We start from the raw sequence: 19131 nt of genomic DNA on the forward strand, positions 1-19131 counted from the left end.
AGCCGAGATACCATCAATTAAGGAGGTTACAGATGGAGAGTTGGACAAGATTTCTAAAGTTCTGTTTTATATTATGATCCTACCATTCCCCAAAGACATCAAATTATCTAATTATAATTTTCAAAGTATCTAATAGTGTGTGTCATTATTAGTACTCTGCAGCATTGCGTGCACTTTGGCATCTGACTTGAGTCTAGCTCTGTAACCTTGAGTAGGTTACACCTGTTACTCTGAAATAGTTTTCTTGATACTTTCTCTCTAGGGCTTTCCTTGATCTCTTTTTGGGACCCAGATTGAAGGCTTTGATTTAAAGACTTTGTTTAGCTATAGCAGGGGTGGGAAACGTCCAGCCCTTACATGGCCCATGAAATCATTTGATTTGGCCCTGCCAAGGCATTAGAGATGAGTTAAATAAATGTTGGACCAAATATAAAATACTAGTGGCCCGGTGCACGAATTTGTGCGCATTGAAAGGAAATTAATTAGGAGAATATTTTAATATCACTATTTGCCCTTTCTCTATAATAGAAATGTCAACCAAATTCACGATTGACAATGACAGATCGAAACAGCAAGAGCTTTGTATGTATTGCGCATGCACGAATCAACTTAGCCTTTTATAAAGAACAAACTTGCTTATTAATTAGACCTTTCTGATTTAGCTAAATTTTTTCCTGCCCAGTGAAGCACCTCAACTTCTCTTTCAGGTAATTGTCAGCAACACAGCAATAAATATCAACACGAAGCAGATTATTATTGTAGATCATGCAGGGAGAACAAAGGGTAAAATATTTAACTGCAGCAGTGTTTGACTATTCTGCACAGTGAGAAAACCTGAAGTCATTTTCAAGTCCACCCATTTCTTACTTCTTTTCAGTTGTGTCAAGTTTCTCAACTTTCTAAATTTCCGTTTTCCAGCTAATGAAAATAAAATGGGATTCCACCGAGTCCTTTATCTACCTACTCCAGGACTTCTGTGAGGATTAAATGAGATGAGGCACGGGAAAACGCTTCATAGGCACTTGATTACAGTGTAAAGTGTTTCCACCTGGCTAAAGTGTTCCTGGGCTGAAGAAACTGCAAGGAGGCTAGTCATCACTAGGGAGAGAAAGCCGTGCGTTGTTACTTAACATCATTACCTGGATGGAGGGAAGGACACGTACCATATTAGCCTTTTATAAATATAGAATTCGTGCACCAGTGGGATCCCTCGGCCTGGCCTGCGGGATCAGGCCGAAACTGGCTCTCTGACATCCACTGAGGGGGTCCTGGATTGCAAGAGGGTGCAGGTCAGGCCGAGGGACCCCACCGGTGCGCCATCGGGGCTGGGGAGAGACGCAGGAGGGCTCCAGCGCATGTCTGGCCTGTCTTGCTCAGTCCCGATTGGTTGGACCCCAGCAGCAAGCTAACCTACCGGTCGACTGCCCCCTCGTGGTCAGTGCACGTCATAGTGACTTGTTGACCGACCGACTGTCTGCCCCCTGGTGGTCAGTGCACGTCATAGCGAGCGGTTGAGCGGCCTTAGCATATCATTAGCATATTACGCTTTGATTGGTTGACCGGACGACCAGACATTTAGCATGTTAAGCTTTTATTATATAGGACTAGAGGCCCAAAATTCGTGCATGGGTAGTAGGGTCCTTAGGCCTGGCCAGCAATCAGGGCCAATCGGGGCCTTCTGGCTGCCGGCCGGGGCCTTCCTTTCTTCATTCTGTACCACCCTCTGGTGGTCAGCGCATGTCATAGTGAGCAGTCGAATTCCTGATCGGTTGAACTCCCAAGGGGACAATTTGCATATAGCCTTTTATTATATAGGATAGCAGGCTGATTTTTAAGTTGATAATTTTGTATGGCCTGAGAATGATGTTATAAATATCCAAATGGCCTTTGGCAGAAAAAGATTACCCACCTCTGAGCATAGAATGCATTTTCTCTCTCACTTTTTGTTTTGTTAATATTTGTCTCTTCTTCTTTTTGGGCTTCTTTCACATAGAATATCCTATTTCTTTAATTGCTTCTTGTCTTGTTGACACTTTAATTGTAAATACACTGTTTTGTCTGTTTTTGGTTGGGGCAGTTAGGAAAGAATATTCAGTTTTATAATTTGATGGACTTAAAATTTATTAAAGCCCTGCTTATTATTTTTTAATTCTAGATTTTATTTGAAAAGTGATTCGGTTTTTCCTATCCATATGTCAGGTTTTTGGGTTTTTTTTTTAATACATAGAATGGAAATAAAAATGATCTCTCTCTGGTTCTTGTGAGGTTTAAATAAGATAATCATTATTATGTAATTGGCATAGTGTAAGCATTTAATATATATTAGGTTTATCATTATTTTTACTCTATTAACCCAAGTAAATGATGCTTAAAACTTTTATTGAAAACATTGCTAATATAGAAAGATTCCACTGTCTAGTTGGATTGTTTGTATTTCTTTAATTATGGAAGAGTAGAAGAATGAGTTCATTTAATAGTTATAGCATTATAGAATTTTGAAATTTTAAGGAACTTGAGAACCTCTAGTTAATTTCTCATTTTCTGAAGTGAGAAAATAGACCTTGAAAGATTGTGATTTAGTCATTAGCTGAAGACTAGCATATCTTTATGTGTGTTCATTGTTTATTCCTATAGTCCTTCTGTCTGCGTACTCATTTAGGACCTGTGCATTGATCCAAAAATCATTTATTGAACATCTGTTTGCAGAGCAGCTTTTTTACTGAAATAAAAGTCATATTTTTCTCCCTCTGGACAATATGGTTTGCAGTGTGTTAGAATTTTAAACGAAATTAAAAAAAAACTATTTAAACTTTGTTTTTTATTAGAAAAAATATTTCATTAAAATTTTAAAATGTTCTTAGTGGGGTTATTTTTTAGTGGTTAAGTTATCTAGAAGGAGCTTTTCTAAGGGATCTATCTATGTTTCATGAGATGGGGCAGTACATAAATAGGGATGATTAAATTATCTATCAAATACTGATGCCATGGTACACCATGTCAGTGGAATGTTAGGTTTATACTTTGCTTGAAGGAGAATGGAATCTGCATATTTTGTCATTCTGTGGGAGCTAAATGCCATCAGTATGATGGAATAGACCAGGAATGGAGGAGCATGATCAGCTAGAGGAGTAGGAACTATAGGTCATTTTTCAGTCATCTTATATTGGGAAAAAAGAAGATAAATTGGGTGGAACAAGATTATGGAGATGTAACCAACTTGATTTGCTGCTTTAGTAGAGACTGTCTAACTAGGTTTTCTGGTTGAACTCGGTATTGTTGACAAATTGCTAATCTAACGGCTGCTTATTAACTATTTCCAATGGAGAGGATTAAGAATGATCCACAAGTCAAGTCAGTTTCTTTTTTTTTTCTTTTTTCTTTTTTTTTTTTTTTAGCTTTTTATTTTTTTTTATTTTATTTTTTTTAAATTTCTTTATTGATGAAGGTATCACATATTTGTCCTCGTCCCCCCATTCCCATCCCACACCCCTCCCCACACATGCCCCCACCCCCCTGTTGTCCTTAACCGCTGGTTAGGCTCATATGCCTGCACGCAAGTCCTTTGGTTGGTCTCCCCCTTTACCCCTACCCTTCCCTACCCTCCCCCTGAGGCCCGACAGTCTGATCCATGCCTCCTTGTTTCTGGGTCTGTTCTTGTTCATCAGTCTATGTTGTTCATTATTTCCCCTAGATGAGTGAGATCATGTGCTATTAGAAATACACTTATAAGAACCGAAAATGAGACAAGCAATAATGGTTATGGCGACAGGCAAATGAATCAGTGTGTAGTGAGTTTTTTTCTGGGCCAACAGTTCTTTTGAGACCCAATTTCAATGTCCAACCGTTCCTTATGTGTACATGTCAGCACTGACATTTCAGTTCTGGATGGTGGACAAATGGTGGTAATGCAGGTCCGACTCTGTCCGGTTTGGTCCTGGGCAATCTGCAGTGATGCACAGCTGCTGACTGCTAGTATGGGAAGGCCACATCAGCGTCTTCCGTCTCTGGACTGCTTCTCTTCTGTCTTCATGGCTGGACTACTCAAGTCAGTTTCATTGGTTGAAGAATCTGGCTTTGAAAATAATGAATTAAATATTTTTGATGTACTGTAGTACAGGCTTTACTGTATGCAATTTTAGCATTTTTTATTTCTTTGCTTTTGTAGGTAGAAAGTAAAAGTATAAATGAGATATTATGACATTGTTAAATGCCCATTTTGTCTATCTTTAGAATTCATTTTGGTTTACAATTGGTTATAAATTGATACCAGATAAAGATTCAGAATATAGAGTCTGCTTTATGACTAATTCTTTAAACCACAGCAGTAGGGTGTGTGAATGAGAGTAATTATGTTGTTTTACAGGAAGTACCTAATTCTTATTCACAATTTCAATATGACCTTTAATAATGTAAGGTCATAGCTAATGAAACAATAAAACTGGCACTTTCTTTTTAATTGTAAAAGCACTTTGTCTACTAATACTTGTTAATATTGCTTGAATATTGACTTGTATTTGTCTTTCTCAGAATATGTTTCTTGACTCTTAATTGGAATAGCACTCTCTCATACGTGTGTGTATAAGTATATATATGTGTGTGTGTGTTGGTAAAATTTTATGTTTCTGCAGAGGAGATTATGTGAAATGTCTTACTGAATTATAAGCACCTCCCCTCCTCTCTTCCCATTCACCTACTCTGTCTTGAGAACATTGGAAGCCAACCTTATACTGCCAAAAAAAGAGATTGGAGGATTCCTTTCTGTCACAAGTGATCAGACAAAAGGAATCCTCAAAATAGCCAGGTTCCTGCCCGATTATTTTAGAATAAATACCCTGGTCTGCTCACTCACACAGATCTTCTAATCATCTTTTAGTGTCATACTGTTAGATATAAATGTAAATCCAAGAATTCTCTCATTTTATTTTAATGATTTAAAAAATATATATATTTATTGACTTCAGAGAGGAAAAGAGAGCGACAGAAACATTAATGATGAGAGAGAATCACTGATTGGCCCCTCCTGCACGTCCCCCACTGGGGATCGAGCCTGCAACCCACGTATGTTCCCTGACCTGACTGTCATGACAGGGAATCAAACTGTGACCTCCTGATTCATAGGTTGATGCTCAACCACTGAGCAACACCAGCCGGGTGATTCTCATTTGAGGGAAATGTCAGCATGAAAGGTAGAGACCAAAGCAAATAGCAAAAAGAACTCAGGTTACAGAGACAGTGCAGAGATTAGAAGAAAACAACAACAATGTCAAATTTATATCCTCAGAAAAGAAGATACATTCATGGAAAATAATGAGATGTAGGGAAAATTAAAAAGAAATTTGCAGCAAACAGGAAAGCTTATGGAAGTTAAAAATTTAATAGAAGAGTTAGAAGATAAAGTTGAGATCTTTCAGAAAATAGAGCTAAAAGACAAGAGATATAAAATCCTAGGGAAAAAATAGAGTGGAAAAGAAGTAGAGAATCAATCTAAGAAGGTCAGTATCTAAATACAGAGAGCTCCTGAGTTAGGATGGTTCGACTTACGATTTTTTGACTTTACGATGGTGCTAAAGGCATATACATTGATCTTTTCTCAGGTTAGCAATATGCGGTTAAGGTACATTCTCAATCCTGGGCAACTGCAGTGAGCTACAGCTCCCAGTCAGGCCTGCCATCACCAGGGTAAACAATCAAATCCTCTTCTGTGTACTGTGTTGTCAGTGTTTTTTGGATATTGTATTCTGAGCATGTTTAAGGTAGATTTGGCTAAGCTATGATGTTCAGTAGGTTAGGTGTATTGCATGCACTTGAAGCATTATAATAGAGAAGAAAGAGGATAGGAAAAAAGTCTAAGGAAGATAAGAAAACTTGCCAGAACTAAAGAACACATCTCTAAAGTTAAAAGACTCAGCAATTATCACTTCAAACAATTGAAAAAACAAACAAAAAAACCCCAACCCAACCACAAACCACATGACACATTGTAAAATGTCAGAGCACATAAAGAGAAACTTCTATAAGCTTCCTGAGAGGGATATACAGGTGACCATGAAGTATTCGGGATCAGAATGGTGGTGTGCTAGGCTTCTTAACAGCAACACTGGAAGCCAGAGGACATTGAGGAAAGGCCTTCAAAATTCAGATGGAACATGTTTTCCTGTCTAGAATTTTATACCGAGTCAATTTTGGTTATTAAATATGGGTAAGTGAAGGTATTTTTAGACAATGTAAGAAATAAAAAAAAAATGGAGAATGGGTTATGGGAAGTACAAAGGGTAGAAATACCCTACTAAAAAGAGAAAACCAACAAAGAAGTGAGATTAAGGAAATAGGATCCACTATGGAAGAGAGACAAGGGGATTACCAGGATAAGTTAAATCCTGCTATGACCATAATTGTGTACAGGCCTAGAGAGCATGTAGTCCAAATTGGAGCCTGATGGAGAGGTACAGGATACATACATACACGTGTACACACACACACACACACACACACACACACACACACACACACACACACATTTTAAATGTTTTAATATATATTTTTATTGATTTCAGAGAGGAAAGGAGATAGAGAGAGAGAAACATCAATGATGAGAGATAATCATTGATCAGCTGCCTCCTGCACACCCCCACTGTGGATCTAGTCCAAAACCCTGGCATGTGCCCTGACTGGGAATTGAATCGTGACCTCCTGGTTTCATGGGTTGACTCTCAACTACTGACACCGGCCAGGCCAGAGGTATATTTTTAAGAAAGAGATTAAAACAGATTTCCTCTTCCTTCCCGCCCCCCCCCCCCCCCCCAGGCATTTGAAGAGTTTCTACTGTTGTCAGGCCCCAGTGTTAGATTCTGAGGGTAACATGCATGGCCTTGTGTCTTAGTGGATTTCATTCTGGACATGGAATCACTTATATAAACAGAAAGTTATAATACAGTGATTTAGTGCTAAAATAAAGATAAGAAAAATGGCCAGTAAGAGTAGTGAGGAGAGAGTCATTAGTTCTTCTAGGCCTAATGGGCAAAAAAGCTGGACTTTGAGGAAACAAAGCATTTTCTAGACCAGAGAAGTAGAAGAGCTCATGTTTCTTTGATTAACCAGCTATATTGCATATAAAGCTCTTTATACACTCTTTTTCTCACTTTTGTATTTTTTTTTTTTTTTTTGCAATCTGCAAAGAACTTCTAGAGGATTGGCTAGGGGAGGCTGTCATCTCAGGGAGTGGTGGGGAATTAAGGAAGGCAGTTTAGTATGTTGTGAGGGGATAAAACTAACAGAAAGGTGTTAGGATGGAAGACATATATAAGCTTACCATTTGCTATTTCCTCAACTGTTTTATCCCCTCACAACATACTAAACTGCCTTCCTTAATTCCCCACCACTCCCTGAGATGACAGCCTCCCCTAGCCAACCCTCTAGAAGTTCTTTGCAGATTGCAAAAAAAATTCAAAAGTGAAAAAAAGAGTGTATAAAGAGCTTTATATGCAATATAGCTGGTTAATCAAAGAAACATGAGCTCTTCTACTTCTCTGGTCTAGAAAATGCTTTGTTTCCTCAAAGTCAGGATTTGCTGTTAATAGATGTATGATTTTGGGTAAGTCATTTCTTTTCAATAGAGTTCATTTTCCTCCACTTTAAAATGAGACTATTGGTGCAGATCAAGCATGTCAAACTCAAAAGCTAACATGGGCCAAATACTATTTAACCAGGTTTAAGTTTATGTAGGCTGCAAAAAAAACCCCAAAAGCTTCAATTTTCATAGAAACGTAGGTTTATTTAGAAAAGTATAATATAAAAAAAAGAACAAGAGCAATGGTAAAATTAATGTTTTCTTCCCGACACATGGCATTGCTTCTTTGCTATTGTCTTTCCTACTTCAGGGGAAATCTTGTTCACAGTGATTACTTTCAAAACTGACCCAAGGTGAATGTCAGTAATTCTGGATCTGACAGGAGACTTATTTTCTTTCAGAATCTACTAGAGGCCTGGTGCATGAATTTGTGCACGGGTGGGGTCCCTTGGCCTGGCCGGCAATTGGGGCCGATCGGGGCTGTCTCAGCCAGTCCCGATTAGGGCCATCAGAGCTGGCTGGCCTGGGGGAGGGACCGCGGGAGGTTGGCCAGCTGCAGGAGGTAGGCTGTGGGAGTGCACTCACCACCAGGGGGCAGCTCCTGTGTTGAGCGTCTGCCCCCTGTGGTCAGTGCGCATCGTAACGACTGGTCATCTGATCAACCGGTCATAATGGTTGCTTAGGCTTATTCGTTCAGTCAACCACTTGCTATGATGTGCACTGACCACCAGGGGGCAGACGCTCAATGCACAGGCATGGAAACATGGAGCAGGCTGATGAATCTCAGAGGGAAGGGGGAGGAGGGAGGGCGGGAAGAGATTAACCAAAGATCTTATATGCATACTAGAGGCCTGGTGCAAAGATTCGTGCACCAGTGGGGTCCCTTGGCCTGACCTGCAGGGATTGGGCCGAAATCGACCTGGTGCATGAATCGAGACGGGTTAGACAAGCCCTGGAGCCCTCCCGCTGTCCCTCCTGGGCCCCGATTGGCCCCCATCGGGACTGGGTGTGATGGGCTGGCCCCTGAGGGGATTGGGCCTAAACCGGCAGTCCGACATCCCCCGAGGGGTTCGGGATTGCGAGAGGGCGCAGGCCAGGCCGAGGGATTCCACCAGTGCATGAATTCGTGCACTGGGCCTCTAGTTGTAAATAACTGCTCACACTGTTACCTTGGCTGGGCTGCAAAAATACTCATTGTGGGCCACGAGTTTGACATGTTTGGTGTAGATGGTGTTGACAGTCTCTTTCTTAGTAGTTGGAAATGGAGAAACAATGACCAAAGCAGTTTGGGAACACAGGGTTAAACAAAGTTAAATAGATTTCTTTACTATAGCCTTACACGTTAGGGCATGTGCATTGAACTCCTGGACTTTTTAGCCTGGTCTTGCCAGTGTAGTGCCTCAATAGTGTTTCCCGCTCCATCCTTTTCCTAATGGTTTAGTAGTGGAAAGAGAAGGGGCTTTAGAATCTTACATAACTGGATTTGAATCCTGACTGCTACGTAGTGGCTCAGTAGCCTTAGGTAAGTTATTTAACACTCTTAACTAGTTTCTTTATATATGAAGCAAGAAGGATAACACCTTGTGTATTTGGAAATATTTAGTGAAAACCAATATGAAAATATCAAATGTATTTAATATATAATGGGTCAAAAAAGGTATAGCTTATGTCCTACAAATTCCAGAATTAGTATAGAATGTAGTACTTGATAATATGTTATTTATATCCTGTATACATTTGGTATTTGAAGTGGGCTGCTTAAATGTTTCATGTATACTTATATAATTTTTCCCTAAGAAAACAAATGTTCTTGAAAGCTCATTATTATATTTTGCCATCCACATATCAGTCAGCATTCTGGAGTAAGTGCTTGATAAAGAACTCACAGTTTTATCAAAACAGTGGGATGAGGTGAGATGTGGTTAATCTTAAAATGTTTCATAACCCTAGGTAGAAGTCAGTGAATTTATGAATATTAATTTTCTTTGGTTACTTATGTTAAATGATTTAAACTAAGTTTGAAATAACTAGAACTCACTGTAAATAAATTGTCCTCTAAGCAAACGATAAGGAGAAAGTGTTATAATAAAGTATTGTTTAATATTGTAAATTATATTCTTGGAATACTAATGCTTTACATTTTGTTTTGTCTCTAAGCAAATGGTTATGAGCCTTAGAGTTTCTGAACTTCAAGTACTATTGGGCTACGCTGGGAGAAACAAGCACGGACGCAAACACGAACTTCTCACAAAAGCCCTGCACTTGCTAAAGGCTGGCTGCAGTCCTGCTGTACAAATGAAAATTAAAGAACTCTATAGGCGGAGGTTCCCCCAGAAAATCATGACGCCTGCGGACTTGTCCATCCCCAGCGTACATTCAGGTCCTATGCCAGCAACTTTGTCTCCATCTACCATTCCACAGCTCACTTATGATGGTCACCCTACATCATCACCATTACTCCCTGTTTCTCTTCTGGGACCTAAACATGAACTGGAACTCCCACACCTTACATCAGCTCTTCACCCAGTCCATCCGGATATAAAACTTCAAAAATTGCCATTTTATGATTTATTGGATGAACTGATAAAACCCACCAGTCTAGGTAAGATGATTATTCTATAATGGTTATTTGGTTACTTTTGGGGGATACATTTTCCTTTTAGAGTTTTAATTTGACCCAGTTGATTATTCATAATGAAATTTATACTTGGTAATACCATCTAGATGATAATAATGATCTTCCAATTTTAGACAGATTCAAATGTATAAAAGCTATCTTTTAGACAATAAAAGTGTAGTCAAGTTTCTAGTGATGGTTGCTGACACAGTAAATATTAAAATGTCTTCAAGAATATAAACTTGTGAAGTATATTTTAAATTATTGATTAATATTTTATTATAACCCTTACAAATTTAAAAATTAAAAACCCAATAATTAGTACTGACCTCTCAATTCAGTTTTTAATTTTCAAGAAATTAAGACATATAAAACAAATGACTAGCTAGTTTTGATTATTTAAATGGGTTCATGGTTTTAATTATTTTAAAAGGAGATTTGAGCTTTGATGTGTAGTATTTCAGTTTCAGTTGACTTTTTAAAGTGGACATATGTGCTTTGAAGGTGCACACATACGTAATCATGGCAATATAATACAAATACTTGAGATTTCGCTTACTGTGTTTTTCCTAGAATACTAAATAGAATTTAATTTATTAATCAACTTGCAATTTTATTTTACTTTTTATATACTTTTATAGATTTCAGAGACGAAGGGAGAGGGAGAGAGATAGAAACATCAATGATGAGAGAGAACCATTGATTGGCTGCCTCCTGCATGCTCCCTACTGGGGGATCAAGACTGAAACCTGGGCATGTGCCCAGACTGGGGATCAAACCATGACCTCCTGGTTCATAGGTCGACACTCCACCACTTACCCATACTGGCTGGGCAATCAGTTTGTAATTTTAATTGCTATAATGCAACCTTACTTTATTTAATGAAGAATAAAACAAACGTTATTGTGATCTCTGATGCCTTTGGTGTAATTTATTTAAAATCAAATTTCCAGGTGCTTGTTTGTTCTTATAAATCAGTGGTTGTTGGTAAACTATGGCCTGCTGGCTGTTTTTTGTGGATCTGAGCTAAGAATGTTTTTTTGTGTGTGTGTGTGTTTTGAAATGTTCCTAAAGAGTTCTTTAAAAAAAAAAAAAAAGAATATGCAACAGAGACCATGTATGTCTGCAAAACCTAAAATATTTACTGTCTGGCCCTCACAGAAAAAGTTTGCCAACCCCTGTTACAAATAGTTAAACATTTCAGTTTGGGGATTGTTGAGTGTTGAATTTTGAGAACATTTACTGAAATTCTTTGAACTGGGAAATGTTTGTTTTTATATTTTGCAGAATTTACCTGAATAAATCAAGATTGTAGGAGTTATTTTCATGCAACATGAATTTTATATCACATTTTATTTTAAAAATAGCCATAATAAGAAAACTTAACAGTTGTTGGGAACCTATATGCTTATGAAGCTTACACATGTTCATTATAAAAAATGAAAATGCCAAGTCCTTTCCTCATTAGCAGTTTAATGTGTATGCATATAAAAACAATTTGTTTCTTGTTTTTCAAGGAAGAATCATATTATACATAGTATTCTGTGATGTCTCCCCCCCCCCCCCATAATATATTTTATAGGCATCTCTCTTTGTCTCATTTATTTATTTACATTTTTAATTGAAGGCCAGATATATACACACGCATGTATATATATATTATAGCTCATATCTTATTAAAGATTGTATACTATTCCATGATTTAAAGTCTTTTATTAAAAGACAGATATTTTCAGCGTTTTGTTGCCAAAAACATGCTGTAGTAAACATCATCTGAGATTTAAAGGAAAATATGCTGGTGGCTTTTATTTGATTGGATTCCTAGCTCTCAGATTTTCTTATAGTCTAAACTAGAAGCCCGGTGCACGAAATTCGTGCACGGCGGGGGGGTTGTTCCTCAGCCCAGCCTGTACCCTCTCCAATCTGGGACTCCTGGAAGGATGTCCGACTGCCCGTTTAGGCCCGATCCCACCAGGGATCGGGCCTAAACGGGCAGTCGGACATCCCTCTCACAATCAAGGACTGCTGGCTCCCAACTGCTTGCCTGCCTGCCTTCCTGATTGCCCCTAACCGCTTTTGCCTGCCAGCCTGATCACCCCCTAACCACTCCGCTGCCAGCCTGGTTGATGCTTAACTGCTCCCTGCCAGCCTGTTTGCCCCCAACTTCCCTTCTCTGCCAGCCTGGTCACCCCTAACTGCCCTCTCCTGCAGGGTTGATCACCTCCAACTGCCCTCCCTTGCAAGCCTGGTCCCTCTCAACTGCCCTCCCTTGCAGGGCTGGTCCCTCACAACTGCCCTCCCTTGCAGGCCGGGTGCCTCCCAACTGCCCTCTCCTGCTGGCCATCTTGTAGTGGCCATCTTGTGTCCACATGGGGGCAGGATCTTTGACCACATGGGGGCAGCTATATTGTGTGTTGCAGTGATGATCAATCTGCATATTACTCTTTTATTAGATAGGATAGAGGCCTGGTGCACGGGTGGGGGCCAGCTGGTTTGCCCTGAAGGGTGTCCCGGATCAGGGTGGGGTTCCCTTGGGGCGTGGGGCGGCCTGAGCGAGGGGCATGTGGTGGTTTGCAGGCCGGCCACGCCCCCTGGCAACCCAAGGGGAGGCCCTGGTATCTGGAATTTATTTTCCTTCTACAATTGAAACTTTGTAGCCTGGAGCGGAGCCAAGCCTGCTGCTCCCTCCGGGGCGGCAGCCATTTCTGTGGCAGTTAATTCACCTTCTACAATTGAAACTTTGTAGCCTTAAGCGGGTGAGCCCGGCCAGGGTGTGCGGAAAGCTTTGCTTCCCCTGTTGCCGCCGGCAACCCTGGCCTGCTCTCTCAAGCTCCATTCTGCCGCCATTTGTTTGAATTTGTTTACCTTCTATAATTGAAACTTTGTAGCTTGAGTGGAGGCTTAGGCCTGCAACAGCTATGGAAAGCTTGGCTTGCTCTGTTACCTGGGAAACCTTGCTCTCTGTGGCTGTAGCCATCTTGGATGGGGTTAATTTGCATACTCTCCCTGATTGGCTGGTGGGCGTGGCTTATGTAGCGGAGTGATGGTTAATTTGCATATTACCATTTTATTAGAGAGGATTAATGTGTCTTGCTGTTTTTATTTTCATACAAGTACCAGTATGAATAGATATTGTTTACACATGTATCTAAATTTTCTTTCAGAGAGTAGAAGTGCAGACTGGACAGGTCATGGTTATGTAGCCATAACTTAATCTATAATAATAAAAGCATAATATGCTAATTAGACCGGACGTCCTTCTGGACAACCTTCCGGACGAAGCTGGGGCTGCGAGGGAAGCCCAGGTCCCGGGTGCCAGAGGGAAGCCAGTGCTGGCAGTCGGGGGAAGGAAGGCCTACTATTGCACAAATTTCGTGCATCGGGCCTCTAGTATATCTTAATTTATATCTTAAAGGTTTAATACTTCAGGGTACATCTATCTTTATGAGTTTTTTTTTGTTTTGTTTTTTGTTAATCCTCACCTGAGAATATTTTTCACATGTATTTTTTTAGAGAGTGGGAGGGGAGACACACACACACACACACACACACACACACACACAGATGTGAGAGAGACACAGTGATTGGTTGCTGGTCCAACGAGGGCTGGGGATTGGACCTGCTACGCAGCTATGTGCCCTTGATTGGGAATCGAATCCCCTTCCTTTTTGTGTGTGTGCTTATGCTCTAACCACTGAACTGCAACAACCAGGGCTCTTTATGAATTTTTTAATGTGAACTTAGTAATGGGTTAAATATCTGGTTTCCCCTTAAAATATTAGAAACAGATAGTTCATAAGGAAGTATAATGACTCAAGTCCAGAATGTGACAGCTAAATTTAATTTTTCATTTGTATCCCTTCTATTTTGGCCTTAAGCACTAGATTTAAACAGATTTTTAGATGTTCTGATGTAAGCTGAATGTCTTTATGCATGGTTCATGTTTCTTAAAAAGTCAAAATAGTGGTTTTGTTATCCCCTACTTTATTAGATAATTCTTATCCATTCTTAAAATAATTTTATTATTACTTCTTTAATTTTAAAGTACTTTTAATTTTAAGGCTTTTTTCATTTTGGGGGCACATATTAAAGATAATGTATTTCATTGTCTATAGTTAACTAGAAGAACGGGACATGAATTAAAGGTGGTTGTAAAGTAAAATGCTTGATTTATTGTGTATTTTTGCCTGTCAGTGTTAAAATCTGTTTCAGGTCACTTGTTTTATAGTTCTCTTTTTTAAGTCTTGGAAGGTGATTTCTATTTAACTTTATTATCTGTCAAACAATCTTTTCTATAAAACACCACAAATTTCTCTTGTCTGGGCTATATATATAGTATTTGGATTCCTGAGTTCTGTTACAAGTAGTTCTAATTTGATGTGGGATAATATATGGATATTTTCTAGGGAAAACTGACCAACAACTTAGGTGTGCTGGTTTGTCTATCTATCTATCTATCTATCTATCTATCTATCTATCTATCTATCTATCTATCTATCTTTGGTTTTGCCTTAGGACAGTGGTCTGCAAACTGCGGCTCGCAAGCCACATGCGGCCCGCGAGCCACAGTTTGCCACTCTGTTGACTAATGAGTTTGCTGACTCTGTTGACTAATGAGTTTGCCTTAGGAAAAACAGGCCCAGATGCTTCAGTATTTCTAAATAGTTAAAATGATCCATCTTGTTTTGTGCAGTGTAGGTAAGGTGTCTGCTACATCTTAATAATATTAGTTACCAATGTTTTCTGCTAAGGGCTCCTCTGGCATTGGATTATATTTCACAGTTTTCTTCTCTCATTTTTGATAATTGAATTTGCCTTCATATGCCTAATAGCCAGTGCTTGGAGATCAGGTGATACAAATTCAAGGACGCAGGCTCTAATAATTATTGAAAAGGCATTCAAAGATTTTATGCACGCTTCTCTACTTTTAGAAAATTTGCCTTCTAACAATTCAACACAAGCTGTGATCGGTACTAGAATTTTGGGGAGTCAAAAGCCATATTTCTTTTGTAGGTGGGTTTCTTCCCTAGAAACTTTTTGGCTACAGGTTTCTGATTTTCAAAACAAAATCCAAGCTACAGCTTCTAAATCTACATTCCTTTGTAAATAATATTCTTTTTATCTGATGAATTTAATAATTTTATTACTATTTGTATATAGTGACCCAGAGCCTAAAGGAATCTAGTGTGTTTTTAATAAATGGGGGTCTGTATTCTTGAGTGTTATTTCAGGAACTACTAACGATAGTCTCTTTGGTGGGAAAGGAATATTATCAATCAAAATCAGTAAAGAACCCCTCTGTGTAATTGTACTTTTATTTATTTATTTATTATTTATTTCACCAAGCAACCTACATGGCTGCTTTTCTGTGTAATTGTACTTTTAAATGTGAGATTAATGAGCCAGCCATTTAGGTCCAGAAGCAAGTAAGTACAGTTTAACAAAGAAATCCAACATATATTTTTATTGGGATGAAATTTAAAGATCAAATGTGTAGTATATATAGTACTTGAGATGTGCATTTCTGAATTTGCCAGTGGGTCCTATACCACTTTGGTTTAGTCTCCCCATCAAAATTTGAATTACCATACAAGTTGAATCTAGCTGGCTTGAGGACTTGGTTTTGGTAATCATGGTACAACAAAGGGGGAGAACCCAATTTGGCAATCCATTTCTTTCCTTTAAGAAATTTTGTTGGTAGATATCTGGGGCATTCCCTTTCTTTAGTAGCTATACTATTTCAGTGCTGACAGTGCTTGCAGATGACTCCAGTAGTTTTTGTATTGAGATTAGTCATTCTAATTTGTTCACACTACTGCTGCTAAGTTTCTTAAAAACTAAAATGTAAATAAGCTTTAGATATTCCAAGAATGGGATATTGCAGTGCAAAAGAAGCTGGATGTTGATTGCAGTATTATAATTAAACTAGAGGCCCAGTGCATGATTTAATCATGCACCTGGTGCACCAGCGGGCTGGCTGTCCGCCGGTGCCCCAGGCCTTCCGAAAGCCTCCGGCGCTGCGGAGGCTTTCGGAAGGCCTTGCGCCGGAGCAGACAGCCGGCCAGGTCCCCCGCTTTGGCCTTTGATCGCGGGGGACCTGGCCGGCTGTCCGCCGGTGCCCCAGGCCTTCCGAAAGCCTCCGGCACAGCCATGGCACAGACGCTGAGCTCGTGGCGCCACTGGCGCCGCCGCGAGCTCAGCGTCCTGCTGGCCCAATCAGCTACCCCGGCCACCCTGAGTCCCGCCCCCTGCGCCTCCTGCTGGCCCAATCGTGGGCGTAGCGGAGTGATGGTAATTTACATATTACCATTTTATTATGTAGGATTATTTTAAGGTAGGTAAAAATAAAATGGCTGAATTGTTTTTAAGAATCAGCTTTAATATATGACTTCTACTTGTTCTTGGTAGTTTCTAGAATTTTCTCTCTCTCTCTCTCTCTCCTATAATAATAAAAGGGTAATATGCTAATTAGACCGGATGTCCTTCTGGACAAAGTAGGGGCCAGAGAGTGGCCAACTCGGGTTCTCGGTGCCTGCGGGCTGCTGGAGGGAAGCCAGCCTGGGTCCCCGGTGCCTGTGGGCAGCTGGAGAGAAGCCAGCCTGGGTCCTGGGTGCCAGAGGGAAGCTGGTGCCGGCAGCCAGGGGGAGGAAGACCTACTCTTGCACGAATTTCATGCACCGGGCCTCTAGTTCTTATATCCTATATAATAAAAGGCTAATATGCAAATAGACCGAATGGCAGAACAACTGAACAGCCGGTCGCTATGACGTGTGCTGACCACCAGGGGGCATGCGTGAAACGTGGCGGGTGTCGGCCGCAGTGGGATGGTGGAGCAGGTGAGTGGGGGGCGCCAGACCGAGGCAGGGTGCCGGTCGCTGTCATCGGGATGAGCCTCTAGTGGTTACTGAAAATTCTTTGCTTTTGCGCACCTTGGTCCCACCTGGTGCTCACACCTGCTGCCAGCACCTGCAGCCAGTGCCCAGCGCCAGTGCTGATGGCACCAGCCGCAATTGCTCTGCGCTGTCAGCAGGTGTGAGCGGGGCCGATGCCTTCAGCACGTGGAAATGGCAGCAGCAGGAGCGGAGCTACCGGCAGATGGGACCGGGGGCTGCAGCGGGAGGGGCTGGGAGGGGGCGCGGAGGATGGGCCAAGACCCGCCCCTGTGCCTACCGCAACCTCGTGGCCCACAGTTCCTTTCAAGGTGCACGAATTTGTGCACTGGGCCCCTCGTATAAGAATATATATTTTTGGCCCTGGCCGGTTTGGCTCAGTGGATAGAGCGTGGGCCTGCGGACTGAGGGGTCCCGGGTTCGATTCCGGCCAAGGGCACGTGCCCGGGTTGTGGGCTCGATCCCCAGTGGGGGGCGTGCAGGAGGCAGCCGATCGATGATTCTCTCTCATCATTGATGTTTCTATCTCTCTACCCTTCCTCTCTGAAATCAATAAAGAAATATATTTTTTAAAAAAAAAGAATATATATTTTTGTACTTAGTTAATTCTTTAAATGCAAAGCAATTTTCCTACTTTGTTGTCAAAGGATATCCATACTTCTAAGTTGCTATTAAATTGCATCCTCTCCACCCCCCCCAAAAGTTTACACTCCTACCAACATTTTTGTGAGAGCACTTATACCCACAGTTTCATCAATAATTTAAAGTTTTTATAAACTATCTTGTTTGAATTTATATACTTTTGCTTTCTGCTGAAGTTGAACATTTTTATGATTATTAACTATTTGTAATCTGTGAATTGCTTGTTCATATATCTGCTGAAGTTGAACATTTTTATGATTATTAACTATTTGTAATCTGTGAATTGCTTGTTCATATATTCTTTGCTTATTTTCCTTGTCTATTTTTTTCCTTGTTGGTTCATGCTTTGTATATAATGCATCGTAGTCATCCCTCTATTATATGTTTTAAATATTTTTATCTTGGTCTGTAATTTGTAATATCTCCCATTACACAGAAGTTGAAAAACAAGTTGTAATTCAAATCTGTGAGTTTATGATGTTTGCATTTTTAAAACAGCTTCATTGAGATATAATTCCCATATTTTAAAATTCACCTTGTTAAAGTGCACAACTCAAAGTTTTTTAGTATATTCATGGAGTGGTACATTCATCACCAGTATTTAATTCAAAAAAATTGTATCACCTCCCCAAAAGAAACACTACTGGTTATCAGTCCCTCTCATTTCCCCCTTCCCCAGCTCCTGAAAACCACCAATCATCTTTCCATCTATGGATTTGCCTATTCTGGATATTATATAAATGGAACCATGTAACATGTGGCCTTTTGTGACTGTCTTCTTTCACCTGGCATAATGTTTTCAGGGTTCATTCATGTTACAGCATGGAACAGTGCTTCATTCTTTTTTGGGGGAGCGGGGGAATATAATTATTTTTAATGAATGTGTCTAATTTTCTTTTTAGAATTTTTAATTGTGGCAAAAAAACTTACCCTCTTAATCATTTTTAAGTGTGCTGTTCAGTAGTGTTAAATATACTCATATTGATGTACAATAGACCTCTTAGGCCTTTTTTAACTTGTAAAACTATAACTTTTTCCATTAAATAGCTCCCCATCTGCTCCTCCTCCCTAGCCACTAGTAACCACCATTGCACTTTCCAAGGATTTGACTATTTTAGGTACCTCATGTAAGTGGAATCATATTTGTCTTTTTGTGACTGGCTTACTTCACTTAACACAGTGCTCTCAAGCTTCGTCCATATTTGTAGAATATGCCAGGATTTCTTTCCCATTTAAGGCTGATTGAATTCCATTGAATGTATACATCAACCACATTTGGTTAACCATTCATCTGTAGATTGACATTTAGGGTTGTTTAGTTTGTTGGTTGTTGTGAGATCCTGCTTATCCAAAAGTGGGAGTACTGGGTCATAATGCTAGTTCTATATTTAATTTTTTGAGGAACCACCATGCTG

At 40.1% G+C, this 19131-nt stretch overlaps 1 protein-coding gene across 2 annotated transcripts in view; it reads left to right on the forward strand.

Moving 5' to 3' along the window:
* Positions 1 to 19131, forward strand: part of PIAS1 (protein inhibitor of activated STAT 1) — a 128492-nt gene that overhangs the window by 28786 nt on the left and 80575 nt on the right. For both annotated transcript variants that reach the window (XM_079768443.1, XM_079768442.1), the window contains exon 2: positions 9725 to 10169. In XM_079768443.1, the coding sequence (XP_079624569.1) occupies positions 9725 to 10169 (445 nt within the window). The remainder of the gene's footprint in view (positions 1 to 9724; positions 10170 to 19131) is intronic.

Source organism: Cnephaeus nilssonii, assembly GCF_951640355.1.
Source record: "Cnephaeus nilssonii genome assembly, chromosome: 4".
NCBI classification, from domain to species: domain Eukaryota; kingdom Metazoa; phylum Chordata; class Mammalia; order Chiroptera; family Vespertilionidae; genus Cnephaeus; species Cnephaeus nilssonii.